At 41.1% G+C, this 20,796-nt stretch overlaps 1 protein-coding gene across 2 annotated transcripts in view; it reads left to right on the forward strand.

The window, feature by feature from the left end:
• Positions 1 to 20,796, forward strand: part of MTAP (methylthioadenosine phosphorylase) — a 93,367-nt gene that overhangs the window by 13,616 nt on the left and 58,955 nt on the right. For both annotated transcript variants that reach the window (XM_074394929.1, XM_003928115.4), the window contains exons 4-5: positions 592 to 759; positions 20,669 to 20,771. In XM_074394929.1, coding sequence (XP_074251030.1) covers positions 592 to 759; positions 20,669 to 20,771 — 271 coding nt within the window. The remainder of the gene's footprint in view (positions 1 to 591; positions 760 to 20,668; positions 20,772 to 20,796) is intronic.

Below are 20,796 nucleotides of genomic sequence, written 5' to 3' on the forward strand. Positions count from 1 at the left end.
CAGCTTGAGGTCCTTGTTTAAGCTCATGTGGTTATAGGAGAATTGAGTTCCTGGAAGTTGCAGGGTGGAGACCTTTGGCTTCTAGAGGTGGTTCACACTCCCTGCCGTGCGGCCTGCTCCACAGGCCATTCACTTGACAGCAGCTTGCTCCTTGCCATTAGGATATAGTGGAGGTGCTAGAAGTCACCTTTGTGGTTAGGCTGTACCTTGAAAGCATGCAGGAGGCCGGCAGGAGAATCTCTCCTGCATGCTTGCAAGGTAGAGCCTAATCGTGGAAGTGACTTACAGCATGTTCGCCATTTCCTAACGGCTGGATGCAAGTCTCATTTTCACCAATACTTTATACAGCGCATGACAGTGGGGACCACACTACAGTCTGTCTGCCACTCTACATTTTTGAGACAGAAGTGTCTTTTCAGAATCCAGGGAACCTAAATGTTAGTTTTAGTTGGTCACTGGAGTGGGTTCTAGGAGACCCCCTGTGTTAGTCTGTGGTCATTGCTAGAGAATCACGTTTTTTCTAGACTCTAGGAGAAAACAGGTGGTGGTGTGCTCATCACAGGTTGATGATTTTTTTCTCTCCTTCCTTAGGCATGGGAGACAGCACACCATCATGCCTTCAAAGGTCAACTACCAGGCAAACATCTGGGCTTTGAAGGAAGAGGGTTGTACACATGTCATAGTGACCACAGCTTGTGGCTCCTTGAGGGAGGAGATTCAGCCCGGCGATATTGTCATTATTGATCAGTTCATTGACAGGTAAGCAGTCATATGAAATGCTTTATTAACGCTGTTATAGCTGGTCATTTTCAGCTCAAATGGATACTGTGTGGGAACCGGCAGGGAAACTGGGAGGGGAGGGCCACAGGCTTGCTTGCTGTTTTTGTTTGTTTGTTTGTTTGAGATGGTGTCTCACTCTATTGCCCAGGCTGGAATGCAGTGGCACGATCTTGGCTCACTGCAACCTCTACCTCCTGGGTTCAAGCAGTTCTTCTGTCTCAGGCTTTTGTAGCTGGGACTACAGGCACAGGCCACGAAGCCCAGTGAATTTTTGTATTTTTAGTAGAGACAAGGGTTTTACTGTATTGGTCAGGCTGGTCTCGAACTCCTGACCTCAGGAGATCCACGCGTTGCGGCCTCCCAAAGTGCAAAGTGCTGGGATTACAGGTGTGAGCCACCACGCCCCGCCTGCTTTAAGCTTTTCATCATGTTTGTTTTTTAATTTTAATTGACAAATGATAAATGTATATATGAGGTACATCATTATATTTTGATATATGTATACATTGTACAATGATTAGCAAAGCTAATTAACATAACCCCACATATTATCTGTGGAGAACCTTTGATTTTTACTTTAACAATTTTGAAATATGTAATACATGGCATTAGCTATAATTACCATGCCATATAATCTCAAAAACTTATTACTCTTGTCTAACTGAAATTTTGTCCTTTGATCAACATCTTCCTGAACCCCAGCCCCTGGTAACCTTTCTGCTCTTTACTTCTATGCATTGGACTTACTTAGATTCCACATATGGGTGAGTTAATGCATTATTTGTCTTTCTGTGGCTAGCTTATTTCACATAACATAATATCCTTCAGGTTCACCCATGTTGTGGCAATTAACAGAATTGCCTTCTCTTTTAAGGCTAAATGGTATTCTGTTGTGTATATATACCACATTTTCTTTATCCGTTCTTCTGTTGATGGACATTTATGTTGCTTCCATATCTTGGCTATTGTGAATAATGCTGCAAGGAGCATAGAAGTACTGGTATCTTTCTTGACATAAAATTTCATTTTCTGGCTGGGCACGGTGGCTAACGCCTGTAATCCCAGCAGTTTGGGAGGCCAAGGCGGGGTGGATCATGAGGTCAGGAGATCGAGACCATCCTGGCCAACACAATGAAACCCCGTCCGTCTCTACTAAAAATATAAAAAAATTAGCCAGGTGTGGTGGTGCGTGCCTGTGGTCCCAGCTACTTGGGAGGCTGAGGCGGAGGAATCACTTGAACCTAGGAAGCAGAGGTTGCAGTGAGCAGAGATTGCGCCACTGCACTCCAGCCTGCTGAAAAAGCAAGACTCTGTCTCAAAAAAAAAATTTCATTTCCTTATACACCCTGAGATGGGATTGTTGGATCATGTAGTAGTTGATATTTCTAGTTTTTTGAGGAATTGTAGTAATGGCTATATTAATTTATATTCCTACCAACAGTATACAAAGTTCCTGTTTCTTTCACATCCTCATCAACACTTGTTATGTTTTGTCATTTTGATAATAGTCATTGTGGCCTGCCACAGTGGTCCATGCCTGTAATCCTAACACTTCAAGAGGCTGAAGCAAGAGGATTGCTTGAGCCCAGGAGTTTGAGACTAGCTTGGGCAACATAGCAGGACCTTGCCTCTATTAAAAAAAAAAAAAAAAAAAAAATTAGCCAGGTATGTTGGTATATACCTGTAGTCCCAGCTACTTAAGAGACTGAGGTTGGACTTGAGCATGGGAGGTAAAGGGTGAGTGATTCATGAATGCACCACTGCACACCAGCCTGGGTGGTATAGCAAAAAGGCCAAACAGTTGATATCTTGGTTTTCATTTGCATTTTCCCGATGATTAGTGATGTTGAACATTTTTCATGCAGCTGTTTGTCCATTTGTATGTCTTCTTTTAAGAAATGTCTATTCAAGTCCTTTTCCTGTTTTTTAATCGAGTTGTGTTTTTGGAACTTTCTTTCAGTTAGGTTCCTTATGCATTTTGGATATTAACCCCTTATTGGAGTTATGGGGCTGTAAACATTTTTTCCAGTCTGTAGACTGTCTCTTTATATTATGGGAGTTTTTAAACATAGACACAAAAGAATAATAATAATCAGGGATTCTTTAAGTTCCTAATTCTAGCTTCAAAAGGACTTTTTTTTTTTAAAGAGCCTAAATTAATATTTTCTTACCATTAGATGTCTAGGAAGTTCTCTCCACTCTATTGTCTCATGACCTTTTTTTTTAAATAGTTGATTTATTCACATAAGGGTCCATTCATTACACATGTGGGTTTAATAAGCCTTCTAGTCTGGAGGATTCCACCTTCTTTTTTCCTATTCCTTTTTGTCTTTTAGTGCTCATCCACATTCTGGATTTTACTGATAGTATCCTTAAATGTCATTTAGTGACTTCTCTTGTCCCCTGTGTTTGCTGTAAACTAGATTTAGCTCTGGTGGCCTGATCATAACCAGGTTTGAATTCTTGGCAAGGATCTTTCTTTCTGCATCCTGTCAGGAGGCATGTGACGTGTCCAGTTGTCTCTTCATCATATGATCCATCAGGTGCCAGAGGTGCTAGGGGTTTTTTTTTTTTTTTTTTTAATTGCACAAGCAATATATATTGTTCCTTTATACCACCCCCACCCCCCCAAAAAAAGAAAAAACAACGATAGACCACCAAGTTCTTGGACCTTTTCTGGGTTTAGAAGTAGTTGAATTCGCAGGGGAAAGTGGTGGTCTCAAGGTTAGGGGTCTCCAACCCCTGCGGCTTGTTAGGAACTGGGCTGCACGGCAGAAGGTGAGCTGCAGGGCAACAGTGAGCATGACTGCCCGAGCTCCCCATCCTGTCAGATCAGCAGCAGCCTTAGATTCTCAGAGGAGCAGGAACCCTATTGTGAACTTTGTGTGCAAGGGATCTAGGTTTTGCACTCCTTATGAAAGTCTAATGCCTGATGCCCTGAGATGGAAGAGTTTTATCCTGAAACCATCCCCCTGTCTCTCTCTATGGAAAAATTGTCTTCCGTAAAATCGGTCCCTGGTGCTAAAAAGGTTGAGGGCTACTATACTAGGGCCACCCCTTCCCCTATTCCTGGTAGAAATATTTGCCTCTCAGAATGCTCTGGATGAAGACAGAGCCCCCAGGGCTGGTTGGAGATGGGGGTGTAGCACAGAGTTAAATCATCTGGGGCTCCTTCCAGGATCCCTCATCCAATCACCCTGCCTACCACCTTAGTCCATGCTGCTCCTCCCATCAGTTGTCTCTGAGCTTTCTGCATTCACAGCCTTTTCCTAGAGCTTCTGCTATGGGAGAGATAGTTGTCCAGTCCAGGCCACTATGTCTTCTTGCCTTTCAAGGATTCATTATAATTTCCGGTCCATCAGAAGCATTTCTTGGTTGTTTCCTGACAGAATGAAACTTACGAAATTGCCCATTCTGTAGGTCAGAAATGGTTGAATATCATCAGTTTCATGTGGTTCAACCTAATAAATAATAGGGTTAGACTAAAATGATTACATGTCTCTCACCCTGCGTTATGTTCTTTTCATTCACTTGTATCTGATAACTATATATTTATGACCTGTTTCCCTCTAGAATATAAGCCATGTGAGGTCAAAGACCCTATATGTCCTGTTTGCATCATATCACCAACGCCCACAACAGTTCCTGGCCTGTCTTTGCTCTGTCAGTGTTTTTTGAGGGATTGAACATAGTCATTTGAATAGGGGGCAGGCTGGAGTCTGTTTTGGAGACATCTTGATCAAAATCTCAGTAGCTGTAAACATCCATGTGTTTGCAGGTAATAGCTTAAGAAAATGATTATAATATGATTGCTAAATAGAGCAGAATACAAAACTCCATATTCAGGGTGATCCAGATTTATAAAGTTATTATAGATGATACTGTAAAGTCTGAATTGGGCACTGAGTCTTGGGTTAGTTTGTTACTTAAATGGTGTAGCTATACACTGTTGCGTTTCCCAGATCTTGTACTCACATGTCTTAAATGGAGATGTTTCACATACTGGCTCTTTCAAGAAAGCAGTCAGGTCAGAAGATGGAGACTAGAAAGAGAAGAGGCATTTCCATCAGTTCTGGTTTCATTCTGTCGTAGCACATCTTAGCCAGGTAACCTTAAGATCTTCTAGTATTTGTCTGTTTATGAGCCATATGGATAACCTGCCATAAGGATAACCTGTTTCCTTGGAAGTTCAAAGCCTCCAACAAGTGCCTTTTGTGGGATCTTGCACGTGTTAGTTAACCTGCTCAATGACTGAGTGCCATTATTGAGAGTGTGGGCATACTGGCTGGAGGGTGCACTAGTTGGCACTACTTTACAACAACAGGAGAAAAGATCCTTGGGGCCCAGCCAAGGATCCTTCTTTTAACAGCTTCTTTTCTCCTGTAATCCCAGCACTTTTGAGGGCTGAGGCAGGCAGATCACCTGAGATCAGGAGTTTGAGACCAGCCTGGCCAACATGGTGAAACTCCGTCTCTACTAAAAATACAAAAACATTAGCTGGGCGTGGTGGCGCCCGCCTGTAATCCCAGCTACTCGGGAGACTGAGGCAGGAGAATCGCTTGAACCCAGGAGGCAGAGGTTACAGTGAGCTGAGATCGCTCCACTGCACTCCTGCCTGGGCAAAAAGAGCGAAACTCCATCTCAAAAAAATAAATAAATAAATAAATAAAAGAGTGATCCTAAGAGGATATAATCTAGCATGAAATCTCAGTTTTTACATTGATTACATATTTGCAGTGATAACATTTTGAATATATTAGGTTAGACAAGATTTTAAAGTTAATTTTACCTGTTTTACTTTTACCTTTTTAGTGACCAATAGAAATTTTTTAATTACATAGGTAAGTGACTCACATCGTATTACTTTACTTCTAAGTGCTACTGCCTTTGATTGAGCTGAGTGGCTTCCAATTAACCAGGCTTGGGCACGTATATGATTCATTATAGGTTTGAATATCTCATAGTAGAAGAAAATCAGAACTTTTTGCCTTGTGGATAATGCCCTGTATATGTTTGCCTGATAGCACATTTCTTAGCAAAGTGAATCTTGGTGTGTTGAAACAGGCACCTCCTACCTTCAGTTGTTGATGACATCAGACAAAAATAGTGAGTTACAGGCTGTGCCATTTTTAGCTTGGGGTTTCCCAGAGTCATACCTACAGCCTCAACTTGTTTAACAGAATCGTAACATTCTGTAAAGCCACCCTCCAGGGCAGTTGGGGCAGGAGTTGAATCAGGTGGAGGATTCATCTTGACTCTTGGCCGTGGGCAATCACTTTACCCATAGCGTGTTGGTTTCTTCTTCCAAATGGAGGGCTGAATTGCACCATCCTTCCTTCTCTCTCTCTGTCTCTTTCTCTCTCTCTTTTTTTTTTTTTTTTTTTGAAACAGTCTGGCTCTGTCATCCTGCTAGAGTGCAGTGGTGCAGTCTCTGCTCACTGCAACCTCAGCTCCCCGGTTTAAGCAATTCTTGTGCCTCAGCCTCCTGAGGAGCTAGGATTACAGGCATGTACCACCATGCCTGGCTAATTTTTGTATTTTTAGTAGAGACTGGGTTTCACCATGTTGGTGAGGCTGGTCTCGCACTCCAGGACTCAAATGATCCACTCACCTTGGCTTCCCAAAGTGCTGGGATTACAGACTGTGAGCCACTGTGCCTGGCCAAGGTTCCTTTTCCCTATACTGCCTGTATATTCTCTCCAGAGACTTATCTAGAACCACGCACATTGGCCTATTGCCATAACTTTGTTAGCACATTGTCTCAGAAAAAAAAAAAAAATCCTCATACTAAAGTGTTTTTCAAAGGGTAGTGAAATTGTTTAATAATAAGGCTATTCTTACTTTATTGATGGCCAAGCTAAAGCACTTCACTTTCTTTGCCTTCATGCAAGCATTAGCAGGGCAGGGGACCAACATCAGATTTAAGAGAGGCATGTGGCTCTCATTTTTAGGGTTGTTTTTAGAAACATTAGATTTCTCTTGAAGGACTTTGACTATGCCGGAAGCTCTTTTACGAAAAAAGTCACTCTTTTCTGAAAATCTTTTTTGTCTCCTCTATCTCATGCTGCATTACAGCTGATGAAGTTTAAAAGCCTGGGCATGAGAAAAGGGGAGTCCCAGATGTGACTGTCCTGGAAAAAGAGGTAGAGAGTGCAGTGGGCCCAAGTATGTTTGGGTATGTGCAGTTAGTCTTTATGTCTTTCTCAAACATTCAAGGAAATTCCATGGCAATTGAAGTGGAAATAATCATCTTTTATTTGTGAGTAGAGCATCCATAGAAAGCAACGTGTATCTTGGTCTAGAACTTAAGTTCCAAAAGAATGTGTTATATTTTTCATTTTCTCCTGTTTGTTGCACAGGGATGGGATTCCTGTTTCTTCCTTGCCATAGGCCGTGGGCTCTGTGTGCAGTGTTCTTCACAAACCGGAAATTAAAAATAGGAAAATAGGAATCTATACCAAGAACTCTTAGGAGGCTTGTCTGCAGTAGGTTTCTTCAATGCCTGTGCCTCCTGCTGGATTCTGTTTGATTAATACATTTCTTTTAACTTGTAGCAGGTCCCCATTATTAGAGCCACAAGTCATTTGTCCACTGAGGATAAAAGATGGTTAGGAGTGGGATTTGTTCTACCTCTTTGCAGTGATTAAACAGTCTATTTGAACTGGAGAAAGTATTTAACCTTTGATCTGTCCTAAAAGGAAGTCATCAGGCTATTTATACATTAAAAAGCTCTCATAAGATATGTACTCCAAGATTCATAATTTTGGAACTTCTCTCCTGTGGTCCACACTCTTGTATGTATGCACACCTGGCTCTTACTGAGTCACTTATGGGAAACTGAAGCAAGATGTTGTGTTAATGGGGGAAAAAAATGACCTCATAAAAGAGCCAAAGTAAATGAGACTTAGAGAAGTTTAGAAGTGTGACTACTCATCGCTGGGCCTTTACTTAGTTTTTCCTCATCAGCCTTGCAGAAGAAAGGCATGACTCTTTCCCGCCTCCCACATCCAACCTACTTTTAAAACTCAACTTCAGTGATGCATTATAAAGTGGTGCACAGGATTGGTTTTTAATAAGATTTTTGCCATTGGAGCAAAGCAAGACTGTTTCCCTACCAGCTGCTTTATTCAAAGTGTGAGATACTGTGTTGTCTCCTCCTGTACTTGGGGTGCATGGGCCCTCCATTTTCTAGCCAAGTTCTTTTTAGATACCTCTACACATTGATTGGTAAGTATGGGAGAACTGATGATATGGCCTTTCTTTCATCCGCAGCTGCTAACTGTCCATGCCGTTAAAGGTACATGGGCAGGGGAGTCTAGCAATTTCTGCACTTGCTCTTCTTCCCCTTTACCGTTGATCCTGATGATTGTAGGAAATCAGTACATCATCTATTATGAAATCTAAGAAAAACAACTAGGTCTATAAACTGTTTGAAAAGATGCCCACATTGTATATTTTTTTCATGTTTGACCCAGAATATTTGTTTAATGTACTTGGTGAATGAGTTAACACATTTGTAAGAATGGTACAATTAAACCAAATTCTTTCCAGATAAGCTAAAAACTTTTATATACAAATGAATCTCATCTTTCTTTGAATGTATATTACATACAATGTTCATTCAAAATTATAAATATAAGTACATTGACATTTACATACATATTTATTACAAATACATATCTATAAGTTGGATATAAATACAATTTCCCTTTGCACCTGAGAAAACAATTGCAACAAAGGTTATTCAGGAATTCAGTTGGTATTTCTGCTCTACAATTCTGTTTCATGTGATTTTTTTTTTTAATTGAACTTTCGGTTCTGGAGTACATGTGCATTTCATGCAGGATTGTTGCACAGGTACACACATGGCAATGTGGTTTGCTGCCTCCATCCGCCCGTCACCTACATTTGTCATTTCTCCCCATGTTATCCCTCTCTGACCTCCCCACCCCACTGCTATCCCTCCTTTGGCTGCATAGTATTCCATGGTGTTTATGTGCCACATTTTCTTTATACAGTCTATCATTGATGGGCATTTGGGTTGGTTCCAGGTCTTTGCAAATGTAAACAGTGCTGCTATGAATATACATGTGCATGTGTCTTTATAATAGAATGATTTACAATCCTTTGGATATATACCCAGTAATGGGATTGTTGGGTCAAATGGAATTTCTATTTCTAGGTCCTTGAGGAAGTGCCACACTGTATTCCACAATGGTTGAACTAGTTTACATTCCCACCAACAGTGTAAAAGCATTCCTATTTCTCCACATCCTCTCCAGCATCTGTTGTCTCCAGATTTTTTAATGATTGCCATTCTAACTGGCATGAGGTGGTATCTCAATGAGGTTTTGATTTGCATTTCTCTAATAATCAGTGATGATGAGCATTTTTTAAATGTTTCTTGGCCTCTTAAATGTCTTATTTGAAAAATATCTGTTCATATCCTTCTCCCACATTGGATAGGCTTTTTTTCTTGTAAATCTGTTTTAGTTCTTTCTGTATTCTGGATATTAGTCCTTTGTCAGATGGGTAGATTGCAAAAATTTTTTCCTATTCTGTTGGTTGCCAGTTCACTCTAATGATTATTTTTTTTTTGCTGTACAGAAGCTCTGGAGTTTAATTAGGTCCCATTTGCCTATTTTGGCTTTTGTTGCCAATGCTTTTGGTGTTTTAGTCATGAAGTCCTTGCCTATGCCTATGTCCTGAATGGTTTTTTTCTAGGTTTTCTTCTTGGGTTTTTATGGTGTTAGGTCTTATGTTTAAATCTTTAATCCATCTGGAGTTAATTTTAGTGTAAGGTTTCAGGAAGGAGTCCCGTTTCTGCTTTCTGCACACTGCTAGCCAGTTTTCCCAACACCATTTATTAAACAGGGACTCTTTTCCTCATTGCTTGTTTTTGTCAGATTTGTCAAAGATCAGATGGTTATAGATGTGTGGCGTTGTCTTCTGGACCTCTGTTCTGTTCTGTTGGTCTATATTTCTGTCTTGGTACCAGTAACATGCTGTTTTGATTATTGTAGCCTTGTAGTATAGTTTGAAATCAGATAGCATGATGCTTCCAGCTTTGTTGTTTTTGCTTAGGATTGTCTTGGATATGTGAGTTCACTTTTGGTTCCATATGAAGTTTAGGGTTTTTTTTGTTTTTTTTTTTTTTCCAATTGTGTGAAGAAGGTCATTGGTAACTTGATGGGGATTGCATTGCATCCATAAATTACTTTGGGTAGTATGGCCATTTTCATGATCTTGATTCTTCCTAACCATGAGCATGGAATGTTTATCCTCCTGTTTGTGTCCTCTTGTTTCCTTGAGCAGTGGTTTGCAGTTCTCCTTAAAGAGGTCCTTTACATTCTTTGTTAGTTTTATTCCTAGGTATTTTATTCTTTTCATAGCAGTTGTGAATGGGAGTTTGCTTGTGATTTGACTTTCTGTCTGTTATTGGTATATACAAATAGTTGTGATTTCTGCACGTTGATTTTGTATCCTGAGACTTTGCTGAAGTTGCTTATCAGTTTCAGGAGATTTTGGGCTGAGATGATGAGGTCTTCTAAATATACAATCATGTCATCTACAAATAGAGACAATTTGACTTCCTCCTTTCCTAATTGAATACCCTTTATTTATTTATTTTTCTTGCCTAATTGGTCTGGCTAGAACTTCCAATACTATATTGAATAGGTGTGGTGAGCGAGTGCATCCTTGTCTAGTACCGAATTTCAAAGGAAATGCTTCCAGTTTTTGCCCATTCAGTATGATATTGGCTGTAGGTTTGTCGAAAGTAGCTTTTATTGTTTTGAGATAGGTTCCTTCAATACCTAGTTTATTGAGGGTGTTTAGCATAAAGGGCTATTGAATTTTGTCAAAGACCTTTTCTGCATCTCTTGACATAATCATGTGGTTTTTGTCTTTGGTTCTGTTTATGTGGTGGATTACGTTTATAGAATCGTGTATGTTGAACCATCCTTGCTTCCCTGGCATGAAGCCTACTTGATCGTGATGGATGAGCTTTTTGATGTGCGGTTGCAATCGGTTTGCCAATATTTTATTGAAGATTTTTGCATCTATGTTCATCATGGATATTGGCCTGAGGTTTTCTTTTTTTGTTGAATCTCTGCCGGGTTTTGGTATCAGGATGATGTTGGTCTTATAAAATGATCTGGGAAGGAGTCCCACTTTTTGTATTGTTTGGAATTGTTTCAGAAGGAATGGTACCGGCTCCTCTTTGTACATGTGGTAGAATTCATCTGTGAACTCGTCTGCACCTGGACTTTTTTTTGATTGGTAGGCTGTTAATTACTGCCTCAACTTCAGCCCTTGTTATTGGTCTGTTTGAGGTTTCAACTTCTTCCTGGTTTAGGCTTGGGAGAGTGCAAGTGTCCAGGAATTTACCCATTTCTTCCAGGTTTACTGATTTATATGCATAGAGTTGTTTGTCTCTGAATGTAGTTTGTATTTCTCTGGAATCAGTGGTGATATCCCTTTTATCCTTTTTTAATGCATCTATTTGATTCTTCTCTCTTTTCTTTTTTATTAATCTGGCTAGTGGTCTGTCCGTTGTGTTAATCTTTTCAAAAAACCAGCTCCTGGATTTATTGATTTTTTTTTTGAAGGTTTTTTTTGTGTGTGTCTTTGTCTTCTTCAGTTTTGCTCTGCTCTTAGTTATTTCTTTTCTGCCAGCTTTTGAGTTTTTTTGATCTTGCATCTCTAGCTCTTTTAATTTTGATAATAGAGTGTCAATTTTGGATCTTTCCTTGCTTCTCATTTGGGCATTTTTTGCTGTTAATTTCCCTCTAGACAGAGCTTAAAATGTGTCCCAGAAATTCTGGTACATTATGTCTTCATTCCCATTGGTTTCAAAGAACATCTTTATTTCTGCCTTCATTTCATTGTTTATCCAGTCGACATTCAGGAGGCAGTTGTTCAGTTTCCATGAAGTTGTGCGGTTCAGAGTTAGTTTCGTAATTCTGAGTTCTAATTTGATTGCCCTGTGGTCTGAGAGACTGTTGGTTATGATTTCCATTCTTTTGCATTTGCTAAGGAGTGATTTACTTCCAATTAAGGGGTCAATTTTAGAGTAGGTGCAATGCAGTGCTGAGAAGAATGTATATTCTGGAGATTTGGGGTGGAGATTTCTGTATATGTCTATTAGGTCCACTGGGTCCAGATCTGAGTTCAAGTCCTGGATATCCTTGTTAATTTTCTATCTCGTTGATCTGTCTAATATGGACAGTGGAGTGTTAAAGTCTCCCACTATTATTGTGTGGGGCTCTAAGTCTCTTTGTAGGTCGTTAAGAACTTGCTTTATGTATCTGGGTGCTCCTGTATTGAGTCTGTATATATTTAGGATCGTTAGCTCTTCTTGATGCATTGATTCTTTTACCATTATGTAATGCCCTTCTTTGTCTCTTGTGATCTTTGTTGGTTTAAAGTCCATTTTATCAGAGACTAGGATTGCAACTCCTGCCTTTTTTTTGCTGTTTGCTTGATAAATCTTCCTCCATCCCTTTATGTTGAGCTGATGTGTGTCCTTGCATGGGAGATGGGTTTCCTGAATACAGCACACCAATGGGTCTTGACTTTTTATCCAGTTTGCCAGTTTGTGTCTTTTGAATTGAGGCATTTAGCCCATTTACATTTAAGGTAAATATTGTTATGTGTGAGTTTGATCCTGCCATTTTGATGCTAGCTGGATGTTTTGCCCGTTAGTTGACACATTTTTGCATTGTTTCAATGGTCTTTACTATTAGGTACATTTTTGGAGGAGTGGTACTGGTTGTTCCTTTCCTTACTTAGTGCTTCTTTCAGGAGCTCTTGTAAGGCTGGGCTGGTGGTGACGAAATCGCTCAGCAATTGCTTGTCCATAAAGGATTTTCTTTCTCTTTTGCGTATGAAGCTTAGTTTGGCTGGATATAAAATTCTAGGTTGAAAGTTCTTTTCTTTAAGGATGTCGAATATTGCCCCCACTCTCTCCTGGCTTGTAGCATTTCTGTCAAGAGTTTTGCTGTGAGTCTGATGGGCAACTGACCTTTCTGGCTGCCCTTAGCATTTTTTCCTTCATTTCAACCCTGGTGAATCTGACGATTATGTGCCTTGGGGTTGCTCTTCTTGAGGAATATCTTTGTGGTGTTCTCTGTATTTCCTCGATTTGAATGGTGGCCTGGCTTGCTACGTTGGGGGAGTTCTCCTGGATAATATCCAGAAGAGTGTTTTCCAGCTTGGATTCTTCCTCTGTCACATTCAGGTACACCTATCAAACATAGATTAGGTCTTTTCACATAATTCTATATTTCTTGGAGGGTTTGTTCATTTCTTTTCACTCTTCTCTATTCTTGCCTTCTTGTTTTATTTCATTGAGTTGATCTTCAATCTCTGATATCCTTTCTTCTGCTTGGTCAATTCGGCTATTGAAACTTGTGAATGCCTCATGAAGTTCTCATGCTGTGTTTTTCAGCTCCATCAAGTCATTTATATTCTTCTCTAAGCTGTTTATTCTAGTTGGCATCTCATCTAACCTTTTTTCTGAGTTCTTAGTTTCTTTGCAGTGGGTTAGCACATGTTCTTTTAGCTCTGAGAAGTTTGTTATTACCCACCTTCTGAAGCCTGTTTCTGTCAATTCATCAGACTCTTTCTCCATCCAGCTTTGTTCCCTTGCTGGTGAGGAGTTGTGATCCTTTGGAGGAGGAGAGGCTTTCTGGTTTTTGGTGTTTTCATCCTTTTTGCACTGGTTTCTTCCCATCTTAGTGGCTTTATCTACCTGTGGTTTTTGTAGTTGGTGATTTTCGGATGGGGCCTCTGAGTTGACTTCCTTTTTGTTAATGATGAAGTTATTTCTTTCTGTTTCTTAGTTTTCCTTCCAACAGGCCCCTCTGCTGCAGTACTTCTAGAGGTCCACTCCAGACCCTGCTTGCCTGGAGATCACCCGTGGGGGCTACAGAACAGTAAGGGTTGCTGCTGGTTTCTTCTTCTGTTACCTTCTTCCCAGAAGGGTACCTGCCAGATGTTGGCCTGAGCTCTCCTTTATGATGTGTCTCTTTGGGTATACAGTGGTCAGGGAGCTACTTGAGAAGATAGTCTGTCCCTTATCAGAGCTCTAGTGCTGTGCTGGGAGTTCCGTTGTTTCGTGCAGAGCTGCTTGACAGGTACTTTGAAGTCTGCTGCAGTGGAACTCATAACCACCTCTTTTCCCAGGTGCTCTGTCCTAGGAAGGTCAGCTTTATTTATAAGTTCCTGTCATGCTGCTGCCTTTTTTCGTAGATGCCCTGCCCCACACAGAGTAGCCTAGTCACAGTCTGCCAGCAGAGGGATTGCTGAGCTGCCGCAGGCTCTGCCCAGCTGCTCTTGTGAACTGTCTCAGTAATGGCAGACTGCCTTGGTAATGGTGATCGCCCTTCCTCCCGCTGAACTGGACTGTCCTGGGTCCAGCTGCGCTTGCTGCAAAATTCTCAATCCAGAGTGTTTCAGATTGCTTATTTTGTGGGGGTGGTTCCCTTCCAGCCAGATCGCCTGGCTGCCTGTCTCTGCCTCCTCCCTTTGAGTTGAATGGGGGGCTCTGTCTCCCAGGCATTCCAGGTGTCAGTTGAAACGGCTGCCCCATTTGTGTGAGTTTCTGTGTGCCAACCCTGCATTGGCTGAAACTGCCATGCCGAACACTCCTGGTGCTTTTCAGCCTGGGGATCTCCTGGTCTGTGTGCAGTGAAAATTTGTTTGGAAATGTGGTCGGCACTCACCCTCTGTGTTGTTCCTGCTGGGGACTACATTCTGGAGCTGTTCCTATTTAGCCATCTTGGATCCTCCTTCCTGTTGTTTGTTTGTTTGTTTGTTGTGTTTGTTTGTTTGTTTAGTTGCTTTGTTGCCTGGGGTAGAGTGCAGCTGCCTGATCCCAGCTTACTGCAACCTCAACCTCCTGGACTTAAACAATCCTCACACCTCAGACCCTCTAGTAGCTGGGATTACAGGAATATGCCACTATGCTTTGCTACTTTTTTTTTTTTTTTTTGTAGAGATAGGGGTCTCACTATGTTGCCCAGGCTGGTCTCATACTCCTGTCCTCAAACAGTCTTCCTGCTTTGGCCTCCCCAAAGTGCTGGGATTATAGGCATGAGCCACCACACCCAGCTGCATTTAAAAAAAAAAGGATCAGTTGAGTAGGACTTGCTCAACTGCTGTCACTGTCAAAAATAGCTTAAGGTGAAACTTGCAAGCATACTAGTAAGGAGAAGGATGAGATTTCTTTTTTAATAGGGTTGTTTATCAGGAGTGTTTTGCAGATAGTGATTTTATTTTCAATGAGGAAAATATGACCAAAAACTGAATATTAAGGGAAACATAGTGTGATTCCTGGTGCTAAGTAGTTTCTATAAAATGTGGTTTAACATGTTGGTCTGTAGTTTCTAAGGCCCGTGTTTGGGTTCTCTCCTTCTCGAAGAATGCAGTGAAAGAATCCCAGCTTAGAAGTGAGGACATCCAAAATTCTTTCCTGGCTGTGCCGTGAAATTCCTTTGTCACATACTGTCCTCACCTGCTAAATGAGTGTGTTGAATTGATTCCTAAAAGCTGTGGTATCCTCCCCTCCCCAGATTATTTCTTCAACTTATTTTCTTATTAGAACTGGGAGAGGTTCAACTGTGCTTTTGTCATGCGTTCTTACTCATCAGGAAAGTCCCACTGTAAACACAGTGCTGAGGGATCAGTTATGTCAGTCTGTTTCCTTCTCCCAGAGACAGCCCTGCCTTGGGCTTCCCCTAGAACTTTATTTCATAGCATAAAGCTCTGGGCCCAGAGGTTGGGAGTTTCTATCTTTTGATGACTAGAAAGTGTTTTATGAGTAATAGCTACACAAGGAGCCTTTGTTTAGCTCTTTCTCTCATTCCTGTCAGCAGCTATTTTTAACCCTTACTGTTCTGACCTCTTCTTGCTCATTTCCCTCACTCTTGAGCTGAGAATGTCACCTCCACCTTTATAGAGAAGACAGAAACTTAGGCATAAACTCACCACCTTCCTTCACCTTCCCTTTCCCCAATTACATGAGTCCCCATTCTTTGTCATCCTGTTGTCTATAGCTGTCCTTGAAGTGGTGTCCACTACTTCCCTGGATGAGGTTCATTCTTAGGTTCTGTTTCATAACCTTGTTGTGTATTAACTTCTCATCATACGTCCTGTTACTAAAAATCCTATACTATCAGTTTTTGAGTTTTTATTAGGTGTCACAATCAGTTAATCCCACTATTTGCACATGGCAGTCATATTTCCAGTTTATAGTTGAGGAAACTTAGGCTCTTACGATGTTTCTGACACTGCTCATTATTACGGTTCTAGCAGACATCTTCTATCTACCTTATCCTTCCCTTTTACAAAAGAGGAGAAAACTGAAGCCCAAAGAGAGCATTGTCACCACCTATGTGGAGCTAGAATTCTTATTCTTGTGTACTGTTTAGCATGATCTCATTAAATATAATAGAAAATAAGGGAAAACTATGATACCTGTTTATTAAGCAGGCTTACCTGCCTGGGATATAAATATCCACTGTTTTTTCTCCTTTTTTATGCCACCATGAGCACTCAGGAGCACTCTTGATATCAGAGCAGTAGGAGGATCTTAGTGATGTTGATCCAAATTCATAACTTTTCACTTGCTTCTTCTTCTTTTTTTTTTTTTTTTTTGAGACAAGATCTCATTATGTTACCCAAACTGGAATACAGTGGCACTACAGCTCACTGCAGCCTCGACCTCCCAGGCTCAGGTGATCTTGACACCTAAACCTCCCAAGTAGCTGGGACTACAAACGTATGACAGTACACCCAACTAATTTTTCATACGTTTTTGTAGAGACAGGATTTTGCTGTGTTACTCAGGCTGGTCTTGAATGTCTAAACTCAAAGGATCCACCCACGTTGGCCTCCTAAACTGCTGGAATTACGTGTGTGAGCCTGACTTCCTTCTGGTTATTAAGACAGACTTGTTCTACTTCTTAGTCTGATGTTGTTTCTGTCAGAATGTTTTTTCTGACAGAACTGCCCATTCATGCTGCTGTTTGATTCTTGGGATATATTCTAAATGATGGGTAGATTCACTTCTCCTAAACCATCTTCCTTATGAGCAGCCATTATTCTGCTCTGCCAGTAAATTAATTGACTCACGATTCTGCGTGTTGCGTCTTGTTGTGGATACAGACTATAGTCTGAAAGCTCCTCAGAAGTCGATGATTGTGTTTGCTTCTGCTGGGGGATGGGTGTTTGTCCTCAGCTTGTTTGCAACACCACATTTCCTCAAAGGAAATATATTAACTAACAGCTGTCTTTAAGCCAATGTAAGAATCTTGATTCAAGAAACAACCTACTAGTCAAACTATTTCTAGGCTTTTCTCCCTTTCTTTGTCTGAAGGTGCCACTGTTCTCTCTTTGACTGTCTTGAACTCATTTCTCTCGCCAACACACATTATTTTGTCTCCTTTATTCTTCCATAGGCAGTTTTTTTTTTTTTTTTGTCTACTAACTTTTCTTATCACACATCCCTGTTTGACAGCCTCAAGCAATTTGTTGGATACCCTTGACTTGAGGACCATCAAAATGTCACTCTTTTGGGTTGGCAGAAGAAATGTCCAGAAGCATATTTTCCATAAATGATAGTGACTAGTGCCAAGTACTTGCTTCATGTTGTCTTATTCAGTTCTCAACGGGGACTTTATAAAGTAAGTGGGATTATTCCCATTTAAGGAAACTGATGTAACTGAGGTGCAGAGAGACGAGAGTGACTTTCCCAGAGGCACGCAGCTAATGAATGGTAAAACTAGTAGATCGGTCAGTTCCTGAAATCCATGTTTTCCAGTAGGATCCCAAGTTAATGGGGAGATAAAAATTAGTCCCCTTACCTTTACTGGTTAAAGCAAGAGTAAGGGGCAGACCTTGTCTTTTATTTCTGTAGGGTAGGAGTGTATTGTGGGTCTCACTGAATTTAAAAAAGTTGTCAGCAAGGCTGTATTCCTTTCTGGAGACTTAGGGGATAATCAATTTCCCTGCCCTTTGCCACTCACATTCCTTGGCTTATTGCTCTCATTCATCTACTCAGCTTGAAGAAGCTGAGTAATTTGCCCAAGACCACCCAAAAATTCATTCAAATCCAGGGGCAAAACTACATTTCCTGTGTTTTCTCCATGTCACTCAGAAAACTCAGCATGAGGGAGAAATATGATTCCGAATATAGAAGAGCCGTTTTGGCTGGAACTTGGAAGGCAACAGGCAGGCTCGATTGGGCAACAGTCCCCACTTTGTGGGGTGTGACCAGCAGGCTTATTCCAGGCTTCTTGCTAAGTTGTAAAACTTCTGATTTCTCTGATAGACACCTTCAGAAAGAGGACTGGTGGGGTGCTATTAAAATTATACACATTTCATTTTAGAATTTCTTTTGAGAGCATAATCCACTGTCCTCAACTGTGATTATAAACCCCGTTGCTCTTGGTCAGAATTTCATTCAGCATTAACAGTGCCTCATCATGTTATGCTGTGCAGACATGTTGCTATTTGTAGGAATTTAAGTTTAGATCATTAAACGTTTCAACACTGAATATGTTGACACTTAAGTTGACGCAGAGGACCACAAACAGGTGGGCAAACTCTAAGAGGTGTTTCTCATCTGTACCTTCCCTTCTAGTATCTTGATAGTAGAGCCCAAAAACGATTTAAGGCCTTCCGTCTTCCCCAGGGCTACTCTCTTTGCTTGCCTCTTACAAGATTGAGTGTTGTGAGAATCCATTCGGTGCTGACTCCAATTCTGCCCCTATCCCAGACTCACAATTGTGAGCTGCAATGGGATATCTGGACGTCTTGGTTGATATAATCTTCCTAACACCCTGGTAAAATAGATGGGTGAATACTACGTTTAATGATTGGGAAATGAAGAGTCAAAAAGGATAATCTGGTATAAGTCACAGAGCTAGTAGTTGGGGAGCTTTGTTGAGAAAGAAAATTGCAAAATGTTCCACCTGTGAGAGGAAGTTAAGACTGTAGTTAATAAGTATCATGTGCATATTAATGTTGCATGAAGCTTAACATAAGTACATGTTATTCTTTTTTTTTTTTTTTTTTTTTTGAGACAGAGTTTCACTCTTGTTACCGAGGTTGGAGTGCAATGGTGCGATCTCGGCTCACCGCAACCTCCGCCTCCTGGGTTCAAGCAATTCTCCTGCCTCAGCCTCCTGAGTAACTGGGATTACAGGCACGGTGCCACCATGCCCAGCTAATTTTTTGTATTTTTAGTAGAGACGGGGTTTCACCATGTTGACCAGGATGGTCTCGATCTCTCGACCTCGTGATCCACCCGCCTCGGCCTCCCAAAGTGCTGTACATGTTATTCTTAAGGTTAAAAAGTTCAAAGCAAAGGTGGCGGGTGGGGGGGAGGTTCCAAGGCAAATGGGTGGGGATAGACAGGAGATAGGCAGAGGTAGATGAGATGCAGGCATTATGGTGTGGAAGTTAGTTGGAGTATAGCCACTGGAGGCTTCTGTGGCCCTGTTTTGATTTTATATCACAGTTGTAAGTAGGGATGTTGCTAATGCTTGACTCATCAAAGGCTGAAACAAAGCCAGAGCTGAAGTTGAGTATGTGGCATTGTTTTATTGGTTAATCTTTCAAAAAGAGAAAAGCCTCTGTTTATACAGGCTCAAACAGTCATTTGACCTGTTCTTCAACTCCATCTGGAATTGCTTTGGGGTTAACTTAGCATTTCCCCTAAAGCACATATGACAGGGTTGGGAGAAGCTTGGATGGGGTTTTCATTCCTCTAGAACGCTGAAGCCTTATCTCAGAGTGAGGTGGCTTCAGTGCCACTGTTTAATATGTCGTGGACTGGAAGTAACAGGTTAATTTCGGCGAGTAGACATGCCAGCTGTGTAAACGGAGCCAGTGAAACTGTTTCTCAGTGCTGTCTCCCACCCCTGGAAGAGGACATCATGTTATCTACCTGCCCCTGTTGGCTTCCTTTGACCCTTATCTCCCATGCTGTCCCCTCTTCCCTGTGTTACTCATCAGTTCAAATTTGGAATAATTGAATGCATAGAGAAAGTGGCTTGTTCTGAAAACTTCTAGCAAGAAATTTCTAGGTGACTTGGTGCTAGATTAACTTCAGCCTCTCTTATGGATTCAAGTGTTTTGTCATAAAACTTGAACTAAGATACTTTAGAATTAATTACAGCTAGGAGAGAAAAAATTTAAGAAGCAAACAGAAAGATTCCTAAATATGGAGCAGGACAAGTGGCTATTTCAGTGGGTCACTGGCATTAAAAAATATAGTTGGGGATACATGCAAGAATTACTTTTAGAAATATGATAATTAAATGCAAGGTAAGTACCTTGTTTGGACTCTGAAACTAACAAAACAACTGTTTTAAGACATTGGGGAAACTTGCATCTGCTCTGAGTCAAAGCCTGGGGTTTGTGTCGGTGAAAAAGCTAACAGGAAGCAAGTTCAACAAAATTTCAGAAACTGTTGCAATCTGGGTGATGTGTATGTGGTGATATGTATATGTTCACTACATGGTTTTCCACATCTGTGATGATGAAACATTTTCTTATTGACTTCTTAAGTGTTTTACCTGCCGTTCTGAGCCCAGAGTTGAGTTGTACCTGCAGTCCAACATGGTTACTGCATCACGGCTGCCAGACCACAGACACTAATTCTTGTTGAGTGGTGTGTTGCTGCCAGCTCAGGGCCAGAAAAGCTGAATATCACCCTGAAGCTTTTATAAACCAGTTGTCTTCAGCTTACCCAGAGCAATTGAGTCTGGAGTAAAGACCAAAAGATTGACTTAGATAAAGTTGACTCACTAGCCCTTGGAAGACGGAAAGATGGCCTTAAAATAAAACAAACAAAAACTTTTTTTGCTTAATTTTGTAGGACCACTGTGAGACCACAGTCCTTCTATGATGGAAGTCATTCTTGTGCCAGAGGAGTGTGCCATATTCCAATGGCCGAGCCGTTTTGCCCCAAAACGAGAGAGGTATGTAGTCTTTCTAGAAGGTGTA

The sequence above is a fragment of the Saimiri boliviensis genome, chromosome 2 (genome assembly GCF_048565385.1).
Source record: "Saimiri boliviensis isolate mSaiBol1 chromosome 2, mSaiBol1.pri, whole genome shotgun sequence".
In the NCBI taxonomy this organism is placed as follows: Eukaryota; Metazoa; Chordata; class Mammalia; order Primates; family Cebidae; genus Saimiri; species Saimiri boliviensis.